The sequence below is a fragment of the Belonocnema kinseyi genome, chromosome 10, assembly GCF_010883055.1.
Source record: "Belonocnema kinseyi isolate 2016_QV_RU_SX_M_011 chromosome 10, B_treatae_v1, whole genome shotgun sequence".
Classification (NCBI taxonomy): Eukaryota; Metazoa; Arthropoda; class Insecta; order Hymenoptera; family Cynipidae; genus Belonocnema; species Belonocnema kinseyi.
This window is the reverse complement of record NC_046666.1, coordinates 75,747,595-75,773,400: the sequence shown is the minus strand read 5'-3', so window position 1 is coordinate 75,773,400 and position 25,806 is coordinate 75,747,595. Positions and strand designations below refer to the sequence as shown.

Here is a 25,806-nt window from a genome sequence, read left to right as displayed (position 1 = left end):
TTAAAATTAGTTAAAAAATGATTTTACCTTATCCTGAGTTTTCAAATGAAACGATTTTATTCTGCAGCAATTCAAATTCATCAATTTAGAAATTGAGATTGAATGAGTTCCAGCATTTGAAATTGAATAGTTTTACATTCGTAGATCATAAAATTTGAAATATTTTTAAAATAAACGTTCAGAATGAAACAATTTTAATTGATTTTTAAATTTGAATAGTATTTAATTTGAAATTCCGAGATTTTATTTAAAGCCATCAGAATCAATCAAATAAAGAAGTTAAGGGACAGAAGTGTTTTGTTTTAATTTCACAGACACTGCTTGGGGGCGCGTTCATTCAATCAACTTTATCGTCGATTTTGTTGCATTTTTCATGTAATGCCCCATCATTTTCAAGCTAAATAGTATCTCAATGTCTTAAAAATTTTAATTGCAGCAAACAACCGAAACTTTGTCTTGTCCAAAGCTAATGTCTTCATTATTATTACTATTGCCTCTTTATTTACATTTGTTTGCTAAACACGCTTTTCCACCTGGCTTTGAGTTATAAAAACAGCCTGATAAGATTTTGCTATAGTGATAATTATCACAAATTTAGAAAATAAGGTTCCTTATCCCTTTAAAGTCTAGCAGAAAGAAGAATAGTATTCTGTCAGTCATTTTTTTTTTGGTCGTGGATCGATATCATTTGGATCCAAAAGAATCGAATAAACATGAATTCTTTGAGTTTAAGATATAAAAATTCAAAGTTCAAAGCAGAAAATGAAATATATATTCAATTTTAATTCACGTCTCGTATTCTCTTTGTTTTTAATCACAATCCCTTAGCTTTACATAAGCTCAAAAACACTGGGTCGACGCATGTTTTCTGGTATTAATTAATCTGATTTTTAGGACGTATGATAAATGTATTTTTTTTTATTCAGGCAACGACTGGAACTGATGAGAGAAATGTATCATAATGAAGCTGAATTATCACCAACCTCTCCTGATTATAATATCGAAACTATTACTGGTGGAGATCCATTTTATGACCGGTTTCCATGGTTCCGCATGGTGGGAAGGTAAAATATTTTGAGACCCCCGTTTCAGTTTTAACTTTTTTTTCATGGATATTTAGGTTGTGCGATTAGGGATTTTGGGCGAGCAATTAGGGATGTTGTACGGTCAACTAGGGGAACGATAACATATATTTTTAATACATTTTTGTTATGTATACAAATTTTTTATATCTTTTTGTTACATACATATATTTTTTTATATTAGGGGTCGTACTTAAATTACGTAACAGATTAGAAGCTCTCTTTAAGACCCCCACTTCCCCTGTCATAAACCGTAACAAAATATTTCTACCCCCCCCCCCCTCTTTCTTACTGTACGTAATTTTTAGTTTACAGAAATGTTTTTCTAGTTATTGCTTGTAGAATTAGACAGGGTGTCGGAGAACTCCATGTTTTAAATTCCCTGATTTTTCTTGGACTAATTTTTCATTTTTCTTGATCATTAATATTCCAATACCAGCATTTAAATATTGTAATCCTTTTAACATAGACTCTTTTATAAAATGAATTACATAGTATGTATTTCAGATAAAAATTAAAAATTTTGAAATTATTACATTTTTTACACGCAAAAAATGTATTTTCTGCTATAAAATGTGGCTTTTTAACAAAATATTTGAATTTTCTACGAAATGATTAAATTCTTAACATAATTGAATTTTCATCCTAAAAATATAAATTTCCAATTAAAGTGTCATAGTTTATATTTCAATCAAAAAAGATGAAATTTACACGAAGTAAAATTTTTAAACCAAAAATATGACTTTTCAGAAAAAAGTTAGTTTTTCACGAAACTGATGCAATTTTACCCAACAAAAATGAAATTTGAAACGAAGAAAATTATTTTTTTTACCACAAAAGCAAAATTTTCAACCAAAAAAGATCAATCTTAAAAAAATGAAAAAGTTAAACTTTCAGTAAAAAAACTAATTTTAAATAAAAAAATGGATTATCCACCAAACAGCTCAAATTTGAACATGAGACGTTAGCCTTTAATCAAAAAATTAATTTTGAACAATTTAGTTTACCTTTTACTCAAGTAGTTGAATTTTTAATAAAAAAATATTAATTTTTACAAAATAGTTAAACTTTCAATCAAAGAGATGAATTTTTAATCAAAAATATATATCTTTAAAAAAAAGATTTCTTATTAAAGTGATTCAATAAAATCTTTCAAATAAAATATTTGTTGAGTGCTCAAGAAACGGAGAATCATTTTGAACGAAAAACTTGTTATTTTCAGTAAAAAAATAAATTCCTACAAAGAAAGATGAATTTTTAATCCAAAAAGATAAATTTTCAGAAAAATAGTTGAATTTTCGTTGAAAAAAGATTCTAGTTGATTTTTTAAGATCAAAATATGAATTAAAAAAATAAGTTTCCACGAAAAAAAATGGAATTTTTAATCCAAAAAGACAAATTTTTTAACCAAAAAGGATGAATTTTGAACAAAATAGTTAAATTCATTACTAAATAGTTGGATTTTTATCGAAGAAATATGAAATTTTTACTAAAACAGAGAATTTTAAATAAAAAACGACCTTTTTTAAGTTGAACTTTCGTCCAGAAAAGATTTTGGTTCATTTATCAACACCAAAATATAAATTTAAAACAAAAAGTAAATTTTCTACGAAATAGTTGAATTGTCAACAAAACAGTTGAATTTTAAACCAAAATGTGTGGATTTTTAACAAAATAGGTTAATTTTCGACCAAACATTTACATTTTTATTACAGAAAAATGAAATGTCCCTTGAAAACCAATTTTTAATTAAAAAAAAAAATGTCTGAGAAATAGTTGAATTTTCATCCAGAAAAGATGTTAGTTCTCTTTTCAACACAAAAATATAAAATTTGAACAAAAAGTATATTTTCTGCAAAGTATTTCAATTTTCAAAAAACATTTAAGTTTTCATTTATATTTTTATTTAAGAAAGGTGTCATTTCTGCTGAAGTAGGTGAATTTTAAAATCAAAGACACTATAGCTTTAAAAAAAGAGTTGAATTTTTATTCAAGGAGAACCAAATTTCTTCTAAAACAGATGAATTTGAAAAAAAGTTAAATTTTCATACAATGAAGATTCTAGTTAACTTTTCAACACCAAAATAAAAATTGAAAACAATTAGTTAATTTCCTGTTAAATAGTCGAATTTTTAACCAAAAAGTATGACTTCATAAGAAAATTCTTGAATTTTCAACCAGACAGTTGCATCTTCATTCAAGAAAGATCCAATTTCTGCTAAAGCAGGTGAATTTTAGAATTAAAACACAATGTTTTAAAAAAGAGTTGAATTTGTAACCGCAAAGTAGTATTTTTGTTGAAGAAAAATCAAAATTTTATGAAAAAAGTTGAGTTTCTAAATCAAAAAGACAAATTTAAAAAAAAAAAGAGTTGAATTGCATCTAAAACTGTTTCATGTTACTTTTCAACACAAAAAGACGAGTTTTAAACAAAATGTAAATTTTCTAGAAAACAGTTGAATTTTCAACAAAACAGTTGTATTTTTATCGAAAAAAGAAGCAATATTTCTACTAAAGAAGATAAATATTTAAATCAAAAAGCTAAATTAAAAAAAAAATAGTTTTCATCCAAAAAAGATTTCAGTTGATTTATCAGCCAGAAAATATGAGTATAAACAAAAGGGTAATTTTCTACGCAAAGATTTGAATTTTTAACCCAAAAAAATCGATTTTTTTAAACAAAACATTTCAATTGGCAACCAAAAAGGATTTATTTTTAAGGAAATTGTTATATTTTCATCAAAATATAATAGAATTTATAACTAAAAAGATAATCTTCATTGGAAAATTTAGCGACTTTGCAAAAATTACGTAAATAAGTGAAGGACCCCCCCCCCCCCTTGAAATGTTACTTTATTCAAATACGATCCTTTATATATACTTATATGTATACCTCCGTCTGAAAAGGAACTAGTTTGTCGGCCTGGAGTTTTGAATAGGGACACATGGCTTGAAAAACGAGGCACCGGAGCACTTTTGAATTTGGCAAATAAAAAAAGCGTTTTTCGTACAGTAACATATACATTTTAGAGAGGTGAATCGGGCATTTAGGGAGTTCGGATGGAAATTTAAGAAGGCCAGGCGGGCATATATGGATGTAGAGGGCATTTAAGGAGGTAGAAAGCAGGTAAAAACGTAGCAAGCATTGAGGGGAACGAGCTGGCATTTATGGAGGTTAATCTGCCACTTGGGAAGGTTTCACGATCATTGAGGGAAGTTGGGCGTACATTTCGTGAGTTAACAGGCGTTTAGAGAGGTCGGGCTACCATTTAGACATTAAGGTAGTTGTCCTGTAAAAAGTCAGATATCTGAATAAAATAGTTTTTCTATGATTTTGATAATAAAAATATTATAAATAATGTAATTTCAAATAAAGCACATTACTATTTATGAAAAATGTTAAAATTCACCACAAAACCCCATTAATTTTAATAATGTTTTCTGCAATTGACCATCAACAATTTCTGGCAATTTCTCACCGTCACTTCTTACCAATTTTTGAAAAATGGTTGCATTTTAATAAATCATGACTTTTTTTCCCCGGGAAAACGTTTCCTACATCTCTACTGTTTTCAATTTTAAAAATAACTAAATAATCTTAAAATATAATTATTTGTTTATTAAATGTTTTCTTTAAAAAAATATTGTTCTAACGATTATAACTATAGAAAAATGTACTTTCAAAATTGGCAACAGTAAAGTTGTAGAGAATATTTTTTCGGAAAAAATAAGTCGTCATTTATTAAAATGCAATAGTTTTTCAACAATTGGTAAGAAGTGCCGGCCAGTCAAAATTCAATTGCAAAAAACATGGTTAAAATTAATTTTCTTTTGTTGTGAAGTTTAAAATTTTTCATACAAAAAACTTTATTTGAAATGACATCAGTTATAATAGTTTAATTCTTAAAATCATAGAAAAATGATTTTTTTAGATATCTGACTTTTTTCACAACTACCTTAAACCGCCCTTCTAATAACTGATTGTCGTTTTATTTCCTTGTTTTAATTCTCTTAAAATAACTGTAACAATTTATAATTTACTTTACATTTGCAATTGCAGATCTTTCGTATATCTGAGCAATTTGATGTACCCAGTACCCTTGATTCACAAAGTCTCAATCGTCAATGAAAAAGGAGATGTCAAAGGATACCTGCGTGTCGCTGTTCAAGCCGTCGTGGGTATGTGTTAAACCAAATATGATTTTATTTTTCTAAAAGCAAACCTTAACGTACACTTCTTCCAGAAGAGGAAAACAGTGAATACTCATGTGGGGTTCGTCAATCGGCTCGAATTTCCTTCGAAGATGATTTATTCGGTGGTCACAAACACAGCAAACGCAACACTCTTCTCGCGCAGACTCTAGAAAAGAACCAGCAGATTCTTCTTCAGGAAGAAAGGGTTGTTGAAGGTCAAAACGAAACTAAGGATATGAAAGATGAGGAAGAAGTTGGCGATGGTGATAGTGGAAGGGGAGATAGTTCCGTTTCCAGTGACATGAAAGAAGAAGATCTGCCTGATCATCTCCAAACCGGAGTGGAATTCACTTTTAGAGTGACCGTTTTACAAGCCATGGGCATTTCTACTGAATATGCTGATATCTTCTGCCAGTTCAAGTAAGTATTTTGATGTTTTTTATTAGTTCAGTTTTATAATATGGGTGATTCTTTGTATTAAGGTCACTTTTGACAGAAAAAATTTTTGTTGCAAAAGTATTTTGAAATATTTTTTTGTATTTGAACTATTTATTGGTCTTGGAATAAGCGATTTTGAAAGTATTTGAGCTTAATAATGCATCTTTCATGCTTAAAAAAGGAAAAAAGTTTTGAACTGATCGGTCATTTTTCAGACTCCGCATTAGTAATTCGGTTTTCGTAAAAATGACTATTCTACATTTTTTTCGGCCACTGAGTTTGAATTTAATAAAATAATTTACAACTTCAAGTTGGCTAATCCTGATTAATAAGTATAACGAGCAATAGAATTCGTAAATTAAAAATGGCTAGTTCAAGACGTGAACTTAATATCTAAAAATATGTATTTTGAAGGTTTATAGTTAAAATTTATTAGATTTTAAAAATTTGTGTAGAAAAATGCTTAAATTTGGTCAATTTGTAAATATCTTCCAAATTGAAAAATTTCAAATGTAATTCATGAAAATTACAAACCAAATTTATCTTCAGACTCAAAAAGTCAATGATTTATAATTGTACATTTTCAAAATTATAAACACTTCAAATCTTTAATTGTAAAGATTTACAATTCAAATTTCTATAATTATAGGGAGTGACAATTATTGCAAATTCCTTTATTGTTATCCCTTATATTTTAAATGTATGTAATTTTGAATATTTTTTTAATAGTTCAATTTTAAAGATTTATAATTCAATATTCTTCAGATTTAATAATTTGCAATTCGAAATTCTTCAATTTGTAAGATTTATTAATGCAGAATGTATGTTGTTAAAAATGATATAATTTTAGACGTTTCTTTTTTGAATTTGTAGTTTAACTTTGAAGATGCACAATCGAAAATTCTTTAATTCTTAAAATTCGAAATTGAAGGCTGTTCAATATTTAATTTATACAATAGAAAAGGATGCAATTTGGAAAATTAAAAATTTAAAACATATTGATTTGTGAATATTCAAAATTAAAATTAATTCAGTTTGAAAAATGTATGCATAAAAATTCTTAAATTTTATCAAGATTCAAGAGTTTTAAGTCCAAATAATGTATAATTATACATTTTCAAAATTATAAACTTTTCAAGTCTTAAATTTTAAAGATTTAAAATTAAAATTTCGGCAATTTTGAAGTGACAATTAAAAATGTGTGAATTTCAAAATATATGTAGATTTTAAAATTAATAAATTTTCAAGATTTATATTTTAAATTTAGATATGTCATTTTTTGAATTGTTTTTATAACTGACGAGTGTCAATTGCAAATTCTCTAATTTGAAATATTTTCAATTGAATACTTCAGTATATAATTTGTAAAATAGAAAATGATGGAATCTTTAAAATGAAATATGTATATTAGTTTAAAGTCAAATCCTTTAATACTTACTGGCGATACATACACAAGTGCAATACTTAGATTCAGTTATCAAATAATTACATTTATATTTTGTCAAGCGACTAAAAGTCTCTATGAAAGAATAATAGTTTTCGAGACAATCTTTTAAGGAATAACAGTCTCATTCTTTATTTTATTAATCTTGGATTCAAAAATACTTCGCAAGTTTAGCAACTTGTAACATTTGTGAGTTGAGAAAAAGTAAAAGTAATTTTTCATGAATTTAATGCTTTTTAATTATATTTTTCGGGTGAAATAATTTTTATCACTTTTATGCTGTTGGTTTATATGATCAAAAAGCAAAAATCTAGCGAAGTTTAAAACAAATCAATAAATATTTGCAAAGATATTACACGGCAAAGCACAAGTGACCTTTATTCAAAGAAATATCCACGTAGGCAATTTAATTTTTATCCTTTATTCATAATTCCTGATTTGTATTTTCTAGCTTTTTACATCGTCATGATGAAGCCTTCTCGACAGAACCTGTTAAGAATACTGGCAAGGGAAATCCACCCGGATTTTATCATGTCCAAAATGTAAGAATATTAACGAGGGATTGACATCTCGATTTTAGAGAATTCTATCAAATCTAATTTCCCTTAAGGATTTCATGTCTGAATACTGATTAGCAATAAATATGACTATTTTCTGGTATATTACAGATTACTGTCACGGTCACGAAATCATTTTTGGAATATTTGAAAACCCAACCAATTGTCTTTGAGGTCTTCGGACACTACCAGCAACATCCTCTACACAAGGATGCAAAGCTCGATTAGTAAGAACTTTATTTTCTGCAGTATCGATTATTCGATTTAAATTTAATTAAATCCCTTTTATAATATGAGACCAGGGTGGCCAGTTATCGGGAAACCCGAGAAAAACCGAGAAGCCCGGTATAAAATTCATATTTTTGGGTCGAAAATTCATCTTTTATAGCTGAAAGTTAATTATTTTAAATTGAAATGTATGCTGTTATGTTGTGGGTTCAGAATTAATCTCTTTTAGTTACAAATTCTACTATTTGATTGAAAATTCAATCATTGTATTGAAAATTCCACTGCTTTGTCAAAAAGTCGTTTTTAAAAATAAAAAACTCATCCTTTTCGATTTAAAGTTGATGGTTTGGTAGAAAAGTCATATTTTCTAAAAGAAAATTAATCTTTTATGGTTAAAAGGTAATTTTTTCATAAACAAATCTCATATTTTCAGTTCAAAATTCATCTATTTTATTTATAGACATATAGACATATTCTATATAGTTGAAAAAGTAATTATTTTATTGAAAACTCAATTATTTTGTTGGAAATTCAACTATATGATATACTTGAAGTTCAGAATTCATCTCATTTAATTAAAAATTTCACTATTTGGTAGAAGATTTCATTAAAAAGGTTTTGTAAAAAAGTGTTTTTTTTTTGTTTGTTGAAAATTAATTCTTTTATTTGATTTTGGGTTATGAGTTCATCTCTTTTAGTTAAAAATTCTACTATTTGGTGGGAGATTTCATTGAAAACAGTTTGTTAAAAAGTTTCTTTTTTTTTCTTTGTTGAAAGTTTAATTTTTTTATTTAAGAACTCTATTATAATATTTGAGGTTCATAATTAATTTTTTTTGGTTAAAAATTCGACTATTTTGTTAATAATCCAATTATTTTATTAAAAATTCACATATTTTTATTCAAAAATCGTAGTTTTTGGTTGAATGTTATTTCTTTTTGCTTGAAAAGTTTTCTATTATATTTAAAGTTCAGAATTCTTTTCTTTTTATCAAAAATTCTACTATTTGGTCGAAGATTCCATCAAAAAGAGTTTTTTGAAAAGTCTTATTTGTTTGGTTGAAAGTTAATTCTTTTTGTTTGAAAATTTTACTATTATATTTTAAGTTCAGAATTTGTCTTTTTTTATCAAAAATCGTACTATTTGGTGAAAGATTATATCGAAAAGAGTTTGTTAAAAATTGTGTTTGTTTGTTGAAAGTTAAATTTTGGTATTTGAGAACTGTATTATTATATTTTCGGTGCACAATTAATCTCTTTTCTTTCAAAATTCGACTATTTTGTTAAAAATTCGATTATTTTATTACAAATTCACATATTTTATTCAAAAATCATAGCTTTGGTTGAAATTTAATTATTTTTTTTTGAAAAGTTTGCTATTAAATTTTGGGTTCCAAATTCATTTCTTTTCGTTAAAAGTTCTACTATTTGGTGGATGATTTCATCGAAAAGAGATTGTTAAAAAGTTTCATTTTTTTGTTGAAAGTTAAATTTTTTATTTGAGAACTCTATTATTATATTTTAGGTTCATAACTAATCTCTTTTGGTTAAAAATTCGACTATTTTGCTTAAAATTCATTTATTTTATTAAGAATTCCATTCATCTGTTGAATATTCAATTATTTGGTTAAAAAGTATTTTTTTTTGTCTAAAATACAACTGATTTATTGGATATTTGTCTTTTTGAATAGAAAATTCGTCCTTTTGGATTAAAATTTCAACTTTTGGTGAAAAAGTCATATTTTTTGTTTAAAATTCATCTTTTGTGGTTGAAAGTTAATTGCTTTATTTGATGAATATTTTTGGCTTGATAATGAAACTGTTCTTGGTTGAAGTTTAATTTTTATAGTTTGAAAATTTAATCACTTAGTTGAAGATTTATATTCATAGGTTGAAAAATTAACTATTTGGTAAAAAATTGAACTTCATTATTGAAAATTCGTCTCCTCTGATTGAAAGTTCAACTATTTGGAAATGCGTTGTAAGTGCAACTGTTTGGACACAAATTAATTCTGTAAGTTAAAAATTCAAATCTTTGATTGAAAATTCTTCCTTTTTGCATTCGAATTAAGTTCTTACTTAAAAATTTACATGTTTTCTAAAACATTCGATTTTTTAACTGGAGAACTCAACTCTTCTATGGGAAATCTTGTATTTTTTGACTTGGCGTCTTAGGAATATGATGCCTACAATAATGTTATTTAAAAGAATATATTTTCCTATTTTCCTAAAACATCATCCCCTGTCTTGAGAGCATTTTGGGCTGTGAAGTTTAAAATCACTTTTATAATAATTTTCATTATTATATTTCACCTTGGGGTTCTACATTGTTTAATTATTTTCAAAATGTATATAATAATGCAATTAGTATTGCATTATTGTTATTGTAAATTCTTAAAAAAGAGCTGGAAAGAATATATTTCCACCGAGACAACCAGGAAATAGTCTAGAATTTTTGAGCCGGAAAATAGGGAAATAGCCTGAATTTTTCATTGTTTGAAGATTAAGTGGCCACCCTGGAAATACAAAAAGCATAATCCTAATAAAAATAATATCATAGCGGTGTGAGGCAGCCACCAAAGAGGATGCTCCCACCATCAATTCCAATCAGTCAGCCAGTACGGTCTCCCAAATTCGGTAGTGTCTTGCCATCGCCAAGTACATCCCACGTTCATGCAAAATACGACGTACTTGTCTGGTTTGAAATTTGTGAATTGGCACCGAACGGAGAATACGTTCCATCGGTGGTTGACCACAGCGATGATTTACCCTGTCGAGGATTGTTCCTCTTGCATCAGGGAATTCAGCGACGTATTCGAATCACGATTGTTCACGAGCAAGCTTTGGAATTGCGGTGGAAGGATGTTAGGGAATTGGTAGTAGGAAGGATCAGAAATACACCCGAACCCGAGGAAGAAGATAACGACTCGTCAGTTCTGTCTTTGGGATTATTCCCTGGGGAATATTTGGAAATTCCGGGCGATGATAGATGTATGTTTAGATTCGAAGCGGCTTGGGACAGCTCGCTTCATAATTCGGCCTTGCTCAACAGAGTTACTTCCTATGGAGAGCAAATCTTCATGACTATCTCTGCCTATCTGGAGGTAAGATATTTTAATTTAAGAACAGGGAATTTAAGTTTTCAATTTTACCTAATAACAATCGAACGTAAAAAAATCTGCTCAGTTGGAGAATTGCGGAAGGCCGGCGATCATAACGAAGGATCTGAGTATGATTATTTATGGAAGAGATGCGAGAGTTGGCCCTCGATCTTTGAAACATCTTTTCAGTGGCAGTTATCGTAACCAGGAAGCGAACAGACTGAGTGGAGTTTACGAATTGGTTCTTCGTCGAGCTTCAGAAGCAGGTATTCATGCTTTTTAATCTCTTGATTCTATTCTGTAGACAAATACACTTTTAGAACGGCCTCTTTATCAATAAAATTGACATTTTTCTATAAATTTTGAGAAGTACGATTTTTTAAGATTAAAAGATTTATAAAAGAAGATCTTGTATTTATACTTATACTATCTGAAAACAATTTGTGGGGGAGAGGTGATATTAATTGTAAATAAAGTAATGAACAAAATTTAGCTCTTTGAAATCCTAAATCTCTGGATTTTAATGTTTCATTACGATTAATCTAAAATATATGCTATTTGGCAATAGTTTAAACAATTTTTATAAACAAATTTACAGTTTTTATATTTTTGATCGAATAGACTCCATTTTAGTTTACGGAATAAACGAAGACTGTATTTTCGATTATTTTTGGCTATGACACTTCGAAAATTGATAACAAGTATTAATTATGTAAACAATATTCATAATTAAATCTAAAGATTGGCTATTTTTCAATAAATACGCGTAATTTTTGTAATTTTATTGGATAACGGAAAACCCGATGTTGTCAATCAGCAACTTATCAAAGCAAAAGATCATAACTTTAGTTAGTTAAATAAATATTAGAACAATTATTAATAACTAAAGACCACTGGTAAAGTTTTAGAAAAACAGATAATCATCAAAACACCTTTAGCTGATTCTTGTGAAAAAAGTGAATGTCTTCATCGAAAAATAGCCACAAAATGAATTTGTTAAAAGAAAGTGATGAAACAACAAACAATTCTTGTCAATTTGGAAAGAATCATAATTTTGAGCTGATTCCATAAATGTTAATTTAGCCTATTCATTAAAAAATAGCCAAACTGTTAATTTGTTGAAAAATGATTTGAATTAATAATAATTGCAGGGGTTCTCCTTTTTTCTGGAAATTCCCCTTTTTCTCTTAATCTCAAAAAGCTTCCTCCTTTTCCCCTTTTCTTTTTAAATATAAGATATTTGAAAATACAATATTTGTGTTGCGCGAAAAATTCTCTGAAATTAGTCAGTGTACCCATTATTGAATAATAATTAAAGCAATTACAGCAATTGAATAAATTACTAATGAATAAATAATTTACATGTTTTCATCGCTGAACCATTTAAAATATTCTTTAAAAAATTTGATGTTGAAACATTTTAAAGCAGGTTGAAAATGTGAAAATTGGAGACAAAAGTTTTCTGTCCAATATAAAATGGGGACATTTACAAAATATATAGTAGTTTTTAAATAAGTATTAGTAGGAAAACACTTTGTAGTTGAAATGGACAAAGTTAAATACCTAATTAAAAAATGAAACATGATCAATTCAACTGTACTATTAAATATTCTCACTAAAGCTAAAATAAATGAAATCGTTTGAGCGGAGGGGGAACAAAACTTGAGGGTTGGCATTCGATAAAAGTGAAAAAAGATTTTAATCAGTCAAATTTAACGATTTAAAATTCAAAATATTTATTTTCGGTTAAAAAATCATGACGAATTTGTTACATGTACAGCTTTTATCAGTTAACAATAATAAAAATTGAGAAATTTTAAAATAAATTTTTGCCTTTATAACATTTTTTTTTATGTGCAAAAACATGTTTTTTGGATTGAGTTATATGCACACATTTAAAAGAAAGTTATAATATGTCGAACCTGAAATTTATTCAGCTGGAACCAAATAAATATTTTATTATTTTTCTTTTTTGGAAAAAACTATGGCTGTAAATTAGGTTATTTGAATATTTATTTGTATTGCGATTTTTAACGTTATAAATACAACGAAAAAGAGTAAATCTAAAAAACATACTCTTGTACATTTTCAAAAAATTTTAAATAAGGCAGATTTTTTCTATTTAAAAAAAATGTTATATTGTAATTATAAAAACGAGAACAGAAGAGATTAACCAATTTCAAATTTTGGTTCCTTACTTGTTTTAGATGTCATTCCACAAATTATTGTCCCTCAGCTCAAACGATTCGATTAATTTTAGCATTTTTGGTTCGCTCTACTGATCATGTAAAATTATGCATTTAACTAATTTTATTTGTGATCGGACTTTTTTTATACCAGTGTGAATGGATTTCCAACGCCTTAAGTATATCCAAGTTTTAAATATAAGTTCTTGAATGGGAGAAGTCATTGAAAAATCATTGGAAATTATTTAAAAATTAAAAATTTTGTATAAACAGATTGTTCTTTTCGAGATGTAAAAATAAAAGTTTACACTTTTCCTTATTTTTCCCCTTTTTGTAAGAAAATTACCCCATTGTGATTTTTTATTTTTAAATTTAACACATTAGAATATTATACTTCTCCGATTGCTAATAATGTTTCGACTCCAAAACTTTACTATTTACTAGAATTATTGCCTGATGAGGATAGTTTTTACCATCGAAAAGTTGCAATTTTACTAACCTTAATTAATAAGCCTGGAAGAGTCGTAAGAATCGAAAAAATGTTTTTTCATTTTTATTTTTTCGTCTTAAAACCTTAAATGGTAAATGCATTGTTGGATATATGAGTTACGCACGATTTCACCATTTTCAGGACTCGAGAAATATGATTATTGACCATTGGTTCACAAAAAATTAATTCCATCAGGATATCCCTGTCAAAGTTGTATAATCTTTAAAATATTTAAATTAAAGTTAGCTTATTCGGTATTTAAGTTTTCAATATGGTTTAAAGCTGCATAAATTCAAGCTTATAAGTTCAATAATTTGATAATATTGGATACTCAGATGGTTTCTTCTATATTATATTATTTTAATCTTTCTTGCATCTCTGGTATCTGAGATAAAGCATTTGTCTAAATAATTCAGGAATCATTTCGAACAAACTTATCATATTTTGTTCGCTTACTTCTCGTTTATTGTGAATATTAATAAATAAATATTTATTAAGATTTGAAGTAAAAGTCCCTTTATTACATGCACAGGTGTTCAGAGGCGACAGCGTCGGGTCTTAGACACAAGTTCGACTTACGTCAGAGGAGAAGAAAATCTCCATGGCTGGAGGCCTCGAGGGGACAGTTTGATTTTTGATCATCAATGGGAACTTGAGAAGCTGACGAGGCTTGAGGAAGTCGAAAAGGTCCGACACACTTTGCTCCTCAGGGAGAAACTTGGCATAGACAAAGTACCTTTCTGCAACAAGATGATGCACGACTTCACAAAGAGTGAAAAGGTACTTTCACCTTTTTTTGGAAAATGCCACTTTAGTTACATTAATCCATCTCATTTTATATTTTATCCAAAAGAAAACAACACTTAATTATTCGATGTATGAAATCTATAGTAATCTAGTGTATGAAAATGCTATTCAATATCAGACTTTATACTCTTTTCCCTATTTCCATCTTTTCCTCCTTTTTAAATGTTTTTTTTTATTGTTTAAATGCGATCTGAATTAATAGACCCCAATATGAAATTCCAATTACTTTTTTTCGGTGGAAATTTTATTATTTGGTTGAAGATTTAATAATTTTATTAAAAATTTAGCTATTGCTGTTGAAAAGTTATATTTTTGGTAGAAACTTGAACTGGTTGGTTGAAAATTCAACTCTAATAAAAAATTCCTCGTTTTGGCTAGAAAATTCAAATTTTTGATTGAAAATGCAAATGTTTTTGGTTCAGTGTAACCTTTATGTTTGGAATTTCGATCGTTTTATTTAAAATTCAGCTATTTAGTTTAAAATTCAACTTTTTTGGTGAAAATTTTCTTTTGCTTGAAAGTACTACTATTTGAATCTAATTGTAACGGTTTGGTTAAAAATTAATTTTGTTTGTTTGTTGATAATTAAGCTATTTTGTTGATAATTCATCTCTCTTACTTAAAAATGAACTTTTTTTAGTGAAAGTTGATCTTTTCGGGATTGAAAGTAAAAGTTCTTCTAAAAAATACGATTTTTAGCTTGAAAACTCAACTTTAAAAAAAATACTTTTCGTGGGAAAATAAACTTTTTTAGGTGAAAATGCAGCTAACTTGTCTGAAAATAACGTTTTTCTGATGAAAATTCATCTTTTCAGGATTAAAAGTCAATTGTTTTCGAAAAAAATTGGCTTTTTAAATTAAAAACTCAACTTTTCTGATGAAAAAGTGTATATTTTTGCAGAAAGCAATTCTCTTATGGTTGGAGATCCAACTCTTTCGTTTAAAATTTAGCTTTTTCTTTGTCGAAAATGAACTTTTTTTTATAAATCTTCTCTTTTCTAGTAAGAATTTCATGTATAGTGTTAAAAACGCCAATATTTGGTTGGCAATTAATCATTTGTTTTGTTAGAGAATTTCACTATTTTGTTAAAAAAAATTGTGGTGTTTGAAAATTCATCATTTTAGTTAGAAATCCATTTCTTTCGTTGAAAATGTAATTATGTTGTTAAAAATTCGTTTTGTTTAAATTTTTTTACCTGTAAATTTTACTATTCCATTATTTAATAAAAATTGATCTTTTTCATTTCAAACTAAATCTTTTCGTTAAAAAATGTATTTTTCTAGTTGGAAATTTAATTCTTTGGTTGAAAGTTCATGCATTTTGTTGAATATTCATCGTTTTGTTTGAACTATGAACTATTACATTTTTTCGCCAAGAACTTATCGCTTTTAGTTGAAAATTTCACTGCTTTTTTGAAATTTCAACTAATTTATTAAAAAATAATTTGTTTGGTTAAAGGTTAATTCTTTAAATTGAAAATTAATCTCTTTGTTTAAAAATTGATGTACATTCAGAAAAACCTTTTTTTTTATTAATGGTGTCAACTAAAAATTTAACTATTCAGTTTTCGTTGACAATTAGTTTTTCTTATTGAATAAATCAACTATTTGATTTAAAATTTATACATTTTGTCAAAAATTCATGGTTTTTAGAAGAACATTTATCTTCTCCCTTAAAAATTCATCACTTCGAAGGTTAGGAATTTAAGGCGTTTCATATGGAATTGCATACGGTACCCGTATGAGTTTTGTTTAAAAGAACTTATTCTCGTATTGTCGTTAAAAGTGACTCTATATGCCTTATTTTGAGAGCATTTTAGACCATCAGGTCTGCAATATAAAAATTATCTTAATTTCTAATTTTCCGGGTTTCTAGTAATAATATGTAGTAATAATAATATATCAATTTTAGTCACTTTTTTGCTAAAATTAGTAACTTTTTTAAGTACTATGCTAGCCCTAATTATTTAATAAATGAAGGGTTGCAGTACAGAACTATATAATAATCATCAAAGATGGAATTTCCCACGAGAGCGAAATAACATTCTGTGAAATCGACATCACCATTTGAAGATAAAACATAACTTTAATCCCTAACTGAAGTGCTTCTAAATTAGGACCAAAAATTTATGTTTAATGAAAAATATATCCAGTTTCGAGAAACAGAATATGGAAGTTTACAATCTGAAAATGACTAGGAACATAAAACTGGAACAAGCACGGGTCGAGAATAACGATAAAAACTAAGTTTGATTAGAAAAAAATTAAACAAATCCGAGTAAATCATTCAAAGATTTGGGCGTTAAAATTTGGTAGGTTTCGAAAATAGCTTTTAGAGAGCCACTAAAGATCTATTCTTCAATTGAACAGAATAATAAAAACTTACTCCCGAGATGCGGGGAAGCTTAATAAGAATAATAAACTTTCCACCTAAAAAAATTATTCTGTTCTGGGAAAATAAATATTTAGTGTGACGGTATCGCACTATAGCATACGAGTTTTCGCTGAAAGATCTATAAAGAAAAGAAAGGTATATGTTTATTTATAAATAAACAATAATTAAAAAAAAATCTTTTCTGATGGGGCGGCTAAAAGTGAAGTAAAAAAACGTATAAAAGTTGTTTTTTGTAGACAATGGAGATTTAAGGTTTTAGGTTGGGATTTGATTGATACTTTGGTGCTGAAAAAGTTGCAAATAATGTTATTTAGGAACTTTTTCTTTGCCAAAATAAGCGTTTTATTATTTTATTGTATTGACAAACTTTCCGGAAGGAAAACATGGACAGAAAAAGGTTTCTAAAAAAGGTAAGAAGTTAGGAAATTAAAAAAAAAGAAGAAGATGAGAGACAAGTAAAGTTAGCTATCTGGTTTCGAATCACCAATGTTTTTATTTTACTATATTAAAAATGATTTTTCAAATAAATTCCTCTTCACAAAACATGTCTTATATTTTCTAATAATTTTTAAAGCAAGAAACCATTTTCGGAAAAAATCTCGGTTATCTGATTCTGTACTGCAACCTTTCAAATGAAGTTGTAAGTTTACCAAATTAAATCTTCTGATTACAGGAAGTTTGTAACATGGTAGCAAAAGCTACCAACGAGCCCCACGCCAGCCCCGTGAAGTTGAAGAAATCGACAAGCAAGGACGTCTACGAACCTTGGGAAATGAACGAAAGAGAACGAGAATTAGCAACCAAGTACGTAAAACTGATCCAGGGAAGGATCCCGAGCAAAGAGCCGATTGTCCTCACGGACGTTTCACCCGGCGAAGACACAATCACTGATCTTTCGGCCTCTATGATGTCTTCGGTAGTCTCCTCATCTTCACAAGAGTCAGTATACTCGCAAAATCAATTTTTCAAGCAGGTAACTTTTCTCGAATGCCTGAAACCTCATCATAGCGGTTGTCATTGTAAGCTATCTTTCTCAAAATTTGCTTCTCACATTTTATTAATTCTGCTTTTTTGCTTCTACAAATCACACTCACCTTTGCGGAATATAAATTTACATAGAGCGCGAATCAAAAGAGAAATTTGGCAATTTAAAATCCAGTGTTGATTGAAATTCATGGAAATGTGGACAACCGCTAAGAAAGAAGGAGCGTTCAGGTAGTACAGGAATGTTACTTGCAGCCAACAGGTATGATTGTGAAGAGCAGTTCTAAGTCGTGCATCTTTAGGTTGAGTTCTCCGGAGAGAGCCAGACTTCAAGAGTTACAGGAGAGTATGTTGGCTGGCGAATCTGCCAGTCAAACGAGTAGTATTGCACCAGCTCCTTTGGGATCTACTTCACCGCTCAAGGAAAGTCTTGTGCTCTATGTTCCCGAAGTTGAAGAAATTCGTATTAGTCCTGTCATCGCCAGGAAAGGTTACCTTAATGTTCTCGAGCACAAGACTAATGGATGGAAGAAGCGATGGGTGGTATGTAACTATTAAAAAAAATTATTTTCAGGGTAATTTCGACGTGGTCCAGGGTGTCTACCCTAACTGGAAAACTTGGCATTGTCGGGGAATTTTTTTCAGTTAGGGAATTTTTTCCTAAGCGTGTTTAATTTTTTGTTTCGGTTGCAATAAGAAATTGAATAACAATGATTGTTCATTTGCAGAAGTAGCTTTCTATTACTATATTTATCTATTTAAAAGAAAATTTTTTCTTCGGATTTAAATTAAATGTTGTAACTGAAAATTTAACAATTCTATTTTTGGTGGAAAATTGACCGTTATTAACAGAAAATTCAAGTATTTGGTTGAAAATGCATATATTTTCTTGAAAATTCACCAGTTTCTTTGCAATATTTTCTCTCTCTTGGCAGAAAAATCTTTTATAGTTAAAAATTCAACTTTTGTTGAAAAATCGTCTTTTTAGTTGAATTCAACCTGGTTTCGATTGAAAATTAAAATATTTTTTGGTTAATATATCAACTGCTACAATTTTCATTCAGAATAAATACTGAGCTGTTGAGTTAAAAATTCGTTTTTTATTTTGGCTGGAAATTAATTTTTTTAACTGAAAATGTAAATAACTACTCTAATTAAATATTCCATCATTTAAGTTGAAAATTCATCTCTTTGGTGGAACATTACTTTTTCTAACTGAAAATTTTACTGTTTGATTTTTGGGTTGACAATTTGTCTTTCTTAATTGAAAATTCATGTATTTTTTTGGAAATTCATCTTCTTTGGTAGAAATTAAATTTCCTAAATGAAATTTCATCTTTTTGGCTTAAAATTCAATGATTCTAGTTAAAAATGCATCATTTTGGTTGAAAATTATTATTTTTTAACTAAATATGTAAATAACTAATCCAATTAAATTTTCCATAATTTTAATTAAAAATTCATCTCTTTGGCTGAGCATTAGCTTTTTAATTGAAAATTTTACTATTAAATTTTTGGGGAACAATTTATCTTTTTTTCGTTTCACTTGAAAATTTATTTCTTTTTTGTCAAAAACTCTACTGCTTCTGTTGAAGATTCATTATTTTCATTATTTTTAATATTCTCATCATTTTTAAAATTAGTTTTATTTTTTGAAAATAATTTTTTTTAACTGAAAATGTCACTATTCCAATTGAACATTCTATAATTTTAATTGGAAATTCATCTCTTTTAGTTGGAAATTCTTCTTTTTGGTAGAAATTAATCTTCTTGTTTGAAAATTCAACTATCACAGTCTCATAACTTTAGTTGAAAATTCATATTTTTGGTTTAAAATTCAACTATGCCCGTCAAAGATTCAATAATTTAGTTTAAAAATGTATCACTTTGATTGAAAATTTAACTATTTTGTTGAAAATTCTTCTTTTTTGTCAAAAATGAATTTTTTTACCTGAAATTTTAACTATTCCATTTATGATTAACACTTAAACTCTCTTAATTCTAAATTCAACTATTTCGTTCGAATGTCATTTATTTTGTTGAAATATCGTCTTCTTCTGGTAGAAAATTAATCCTCTTGTTTGAAAATTCATCTTTTTCGTTAAATTTTTAAGTATTATATTATATTATATTCTATTATACTTGGTGGAAAATGAAACTCTTTTGTTAAACATTCATGTTTTGGGTTTACCATTTATCTATTGAACTTGAAGATTCATGGTCTTAATTGAAAATTCATCACATTGGTTAAAAATTTGTTGTTTATTTTGGTGGAAAATTAATTATGTCAACTGAAATTTTAAGTATTCCAATTTTGATTAAAAATTAATCTTTTTTAATTCTAAATTGGATTATTTGGTTCAAAATTGATCGATCTTAGTTGGAATTCTGTTATTTAGTACTTTACAGACAAATTCAAGAAATTGTTATGTTTTTAGTATTGTTTAACTATTTAATCAGTCGATTATACTAATATATTTAAGAATATCTTGTAATATAAGTTATCGTAGTTTTCTAAATTAAACATATTAATTGAATCCGTCGACACTGAAAAAAAAACATTATTCATAACAAACACGCAAAACTGGAAAAAATATGGAATTGTCAGGGAATTTTCGTCCAGGATTTGTGTAGAGGCCCTGTGTTCTATTTCGAAATATATATTTTGTTGTATCTCGAGAAAAAACTTGGAAAGCCGATGATTTATGTTTGTTTCACAGGCCGTTCGCAGACCATATGTATTTATCTTTAGAGAGGAAAAGGATCCAGTTGAAAGGGCCTTGATCAATTTAGCGACTGCCCAGGTCGAATACTCTGAGGATCAATTAGCTATGGTGAAAGTACCCAATACATTTAGGTGAGCTAATTTTCCCTCCTTTAATATTTTTAGCTTAATATTATACTCTTGATGTTCAAATTTTTCTACTATTTTTTCTTATTTCAACTTTTTAGATCCTGCCTTTTATAGATTTCTTTTATTCCCCCCAAAAAAGTTATATTTTCTTTTTACTATCAGGTTTTTCTGGACTTTTATAAGGAGAGAATGCGATAATAAAAGAATGAATAAAAACAATTAATTCAAAAAAATTTATATGATTTCAGTGTTGTGACAAAACATCGTGGCTATCTTTTACAAACGTTAGGGGATAAGGAAGTTTATGACTGGCTGTACGCAATCAATCCTCTTCTAGCGGGGCAAATTAGGTATGTTAAAATTAATATTTTTGATTAATTTCAATTAAAAAACGATAAGTACATAAATTTTGCAATTGTTTCTTGTAGAGTTGTACATTTTTTTTAAATAAGCGTTTTTTTTACTAGGTATACATGCCCCTTTAGGTGTCTCTGATTATTGTCCAAAATTACAAACTCCTATATTCATTATTTGAAAAATGGAGTTAATGGAATTTCAATTTTTCTCATGTTCTATAATAAAAAGGCAGTAAATCATCTAAATTGACTCTGTATCAAAAGTTTGAACATATTTTGTTAGATTTGTCTAACTATAAACACTTAGGATTTTCGGAGGGTCTTCAATTTCAGCCAATTCATATGAATTGTCAGCATAATCCTTTATGATCAGATAAGGTCCATCAAATGAATGAAGAAATTTTCTAGTCACCTTTTAAAATGCATGCGAAGTAAAACTTGATATTGTTTGCAACATTAGACATGTAATCTTTGCTCTTTAAAAAAATGGTTAATAACTAGTCTTTAAACTGCTGTCCACTACATGTTAAAAGATCAAATATTCTTATTAACGATGGTATAAACCAATTTTTCTCATCTCGTGCATTTTTGAACTAAAAATTCAGTTTTTTGTTGCGCAAATTACTGAAAAATAGTCTTCTCCAAGTTAGTTTGCCCACAAAAATTTTAATTTCTTCTCTTTGTGTCATAGGATACTTGATGCATTTTTGGGAGGTGGGTGTGTTTATCACTAGTCCTTAAAGGGCCCTAGGGGTCGTGGGCGACACCAATTTTTTTTCGCGCGATTATACCACAGCCCCCTTTGTGAATTTGAATTCGGTGGAGCCCTCCAGTTTTAGTTAAACATTTCTTGACAAGTGGCTGTGTAGATTATTTAATATGCGGCATTAGTTGGAAGCAGTCTCCGCCTGGCTGGGGGTCGTCCACGACCCCACATGTCGCTAGGTGATTTTTTTCAGAACAATTTTTTCATTTTTATCTTTGAAAAATATTGTGTGTCCTAGTGACAAGGAATGTGAGCACTGCAAAAAAAGTGTCCAGATTTTTTTGCAAGCGCTCGTTTCTAATATATCTCGAGAAAAGAAAGAGTTGTTGCATGTGCAGTCGAAAAGAAGATAACAAGACCCACGAGGCTTGTTATTCGGCAACCGCCCGGTGTATCCAAAGCATCGGGTATTCATGTGAGGGTTTTGTGTTAGTAGAGAATAGTGTTTTCATTATTTATTATTTTTTCATTTGTGGTTATTTTGCAACCATTAGTCTTCAAAAATAAAGAAATTACATAAGAAAATAATGAAATAATCATTAACAATCGTTCCTTCCACTTTTCATGAAATGGCCCACTTCAGATTCCCAAATAAATACCTTTTTTCGGAGCTGCACTATTACCGTTTTTTTTATCTTGAAGAACTATATCTCGAGAGTTACAGGTTGAATTTTCAGGTAAAAATATTGAAAATTGACTGGTTTATGATTTTTTTTTGCTGAAAAAAGTCATTTTTCACGTTTTTGTAAGTATTTCTTTTTTCTAATGCGCACCAAAATTGTTTTCATCAATATAATCTTATCCTCATACTGAAAGAATAGTTGGAGAGTATCCAGTAATTTTGTTGAATTGATATAACGGATATTCTCTTTAAGGGCTAGAAATAAAATATTCGTTTAAATTTATTTGCAATTTTTATTATGTGCACTTAAAGGAGAAGTGTTCGAGAGTGTACATAAATTTTAATAGATTTTTGTAATGATAATTGATACGTTTTAACATGCCTTGGGTCTAAAATGACCCACGATAACCTGAGAACGTGCCCAAAAAACGATAACCTGATTGGGTTGAAAACCGCTCATAATAGGTGCATGAAAAATGTCTAATTCCAACATCATTTTTGTCTTTTCAGGTCAAAATCAGCTCGCAAAATACCAGGGCCAAATGTGGCACCGATTACTTTGGCCCCTCCGCCTGAGGCTCAGGCGCAGGCCAAGTGAGTATCCGATTCGCTAGTCGAGGTGATGAATGCAGTCGCGAAAGCTTCGAAAATGATGCTGCATCGGTCTCACTCTGCCCTCGAGTCACAGACCATTTGTAGCTTTCGATTTCCGGTGATTTTCGAATAAACTGTGCCCGAGTGTGCGTCTGACAGTATTCAAAAGAGCAACCTCATTTTCAGAGCGGCGCTCTCGAGAGAATGTTTTGAATTATTGAAAAGCTCACATTCCTCGTTCAAAGTCGTCATTTTCAGAGTATCAACAATGCAAATTGACAAGTTAAAATCATAAATCACGACTCACTGTTTACCTTTGATACCTCCAGTATTAAAGAGTCTCTTCTCTAGACGTTTCTTACCAAGAAACGATTCTCAGACGATGAGGCGTGTTTTCGAAAGCGAGGAAAGTACGATTACGAGGCTTGATCTACTCTAGTCGAAATTACCATATTTCGTGTGTGTGGACCACATACGTATGCGAGACTGTATGTTTTCAGGTTGTTAAACAATATGTACTAGTTTTAATTCGAGGGAAATGACTATGAAGTTTCTCTAATTCTAGAAGTCTGATTCTGAAAATACGAAAAATGAGAATTCATTTTGTGAATAAGTTGGGAAAATTATAGAAGCTTCAAGGAATTTTTCTTGATAATTAAGCAGCAGGGAAGAAGGAAGCTACATGCCTAATAACACGCATTCCTACACGACGCAAGACACTTCTGTTATGCGTTTCCTCTTAGGGTAATTCATTTATCGTTGTGGCTGCGTCACAAAGTACGCTTACTTAATATTCTAGATCCCCTTTTTTAATCTCGAAATTTGCGTTCCCTTTTTCAACGCTGTAGACCGAATGATATTACTAAGGCACAAAATTGGCAGAGTGATCGAGAATGCGGGAGAGAATGCGCAACTTGCATTTATTACTGACTTCTCACGGCTCGCGAGTAAATTTGAGAGTACATTTCAACCATTTCAGTAATTTAGTTAATTTAATAATTTATTTAATTTTAATAGGAGAATTTCGACACCTCCATGTTAAAAAACCTCTCTCGGTGTGTATGTCTAAAACTATCACTCTGGCGTTAGTCCTTTTCTTATGATTTTAAGAATTGAAATGATATTATGAGTCATGTCTTATAAATGAAGAAATCTTATTTTATTCGAGGGGAACGTTATCTAAAACTCCACTGCTTCTAATTTTGATAAAAGTAAATAATGGTTAAATATATTTATTTGCTAACAAAATATTTTCTTTACAAAAATGGTTTTAAATGTTTCAGTTATAAACAAATTTACTTTTAAAATTGGAAACTGTAGAGTTGTGGAGAATGTTTTTCTTGAATGAATAAGCTATCATTGTTTAAAAATTCAACCATTTTTCAAAAATTGCTTAGAAGCGATGGTAAAAAAAAATTCAGTTGCAAAAAACATTGATAAAATAAATGTTTTTCTGTAAGTTTTTAAATGTTGTCAGTAAAACTTGTGTTTTTTCAAAATTACATTGTCAAATAATATTATTATGGCAGCTACCTGAACTATGCATAGGCGGCTCTGAATGCCATATAAAACAGCATACAAGTTAGGTAATGAATACTCTAGTTTAATATCATATTTACATAGAATAATTTTTAGTTGACTGGAATTCGTTCAAACTCTATTGAGTTATTTGAATTCCACAAATCCTCCTAATTCTTCCAAATTTATTGAATTTGGTGAATTCTTTTAAATTCTCTGATTTCTTCCAAATTTTCTGAGTTCTTCCGTATTCTCTTAATTCTCGAAATTTTTTTGAATTCTCCCGGATTCTCTAAAATTCTTCGAATTCTGTCGAATTGATTAAATTAGTAAAAATTTAATGAATTCTTCCCAATTCCCTGAATTATCTGAATTCAATGACATCTTCGAAATTCACTTAATTCTTCTAAATTGACTAAATTACTTCCAATTCCCTGAATTCACTCAATTCTTCTAAATTTATTGAATTTTTCCAAATTCTTATGAATTTGTAGCATTATTTTGAAGTCACAGAAATCCTCGATGCCTAGAAATCTAGAGAAATTCAGAAGATATCAAATAAGTGATAAAGAATTTGAAGCAGTTTACAATCTTTGAAACAAAACCGTTAAAAAGAGTACAAAGCATTCGAAGAACTCAAGAGGGTTCAAAGGAATGCAATACGAATTCAGAGGAATTTAACGTGATTCGAAAGGAATTCAATATGAATTCAAGTTAATTAAAAATAATTGTCCGTTTGGACGACTAATGCCAAAATGGTCGTTCTAGACGCACTTTCTTCGACCAGTTCTTTTTAACATGCATTTATCGATTTATTGACGATAATTTAGTAAAAAGGGAAAGTGCAATAAACTCAGTTTCCAGAGATACTTGGAAAAGAATACTCAAAATTTCTCCTCTTTGTTAACTCATTCATCAGAGCCTGAACAAATTATAATTACTGCAGTGTATAGAAGTAGTCAGTGTATTATCGACATACATTTTTAATCTTCACGCTAAATGATCATTTCGAGAAACTTGTGTGAACAGTATTAAAATCTTCTCTACTTCTGGCGAACGCTTTTTTTCATAACATTTATGTTGCCAGAAACTCGTAGAACTTATCATTTCATCGTCAAAAGGGTCCTTTTGACTACCTTTTGTTCGACCTGTACATATGAACTCTCTCAGTAAAAAAATGCTCTAATTTAT

The 25,806-nt window shown here is 28.8% G+C and overlaps 1 protein-coding gene across 10 annotated transcripts in view; it reads left to right on the top strand.

Moving 5' to 3' along the window:
• The window catches only part of LOC117181427 (kinesin-like protein unc-104), an 81,832-nt gene extending 56,032 nt beyond the window's left edge, over window positions 1–25,800 (top strand). For 8 of the 10 annotated variants that reach the window (XM_033374075.1, XM_033374066.1, XM_033374069.1 and 5 more), the window contains 13 exons: window positions 927–1,064; window positions 5,143–5,261; window positions 5,327–5,696; window positions 7,610–7,700; window positions 7,827–7,942; window positions 10,503–11,046; window positions 11,129–11,309; window positions 14,252–14,499; window positions 17,595–17,894; window positions 18,161–18,448; window positions 20,626–20,762; window positions 21,008–21,109; window positions 23,014–25,800. In XM_033374075.1, coding sequence (XP_033229966.1) covers window positions 927–1,064; window positions 5,143–5,261; window positions 5,327–5,696; window positions 7,610–7,700; window positions 7,827–7,942; window positions 10,503–11,046; window positions 11,129–11,309; window positions 14,252–14,499; window positions 17,595–17,894; window positions 18,161–18,448; window positions 20,626–20,762; window positions 21,008–21,109; window positions 23,014–23,101 — 2,722 coding nt within the window. In that variant the 3' untranslated portion in view covers window positions 23,102–25,800. The remainder of the gene's footprint in view (window positions 1–926; window positions 1,065–5,142; window positions 5,262–5,326; window positions 5,697–7,609; window positions 7,701–7,826; window positions 7,943–10,502; window positions 11,047–11,128; window positions 11,310–14,251; window positions 14,500–17,594; window positions 17,895–18,160; window positions 18,449–20,625; window positions 20,763–21,007; window positions 21,110–23,013) is intronic. The other 2 variants (XM_033374067.1, XM_033374072.1) reach the window with 2 other exon arrangements.
• Window positions 25,801–25,806: the final 6 nt, after the last annotated feature.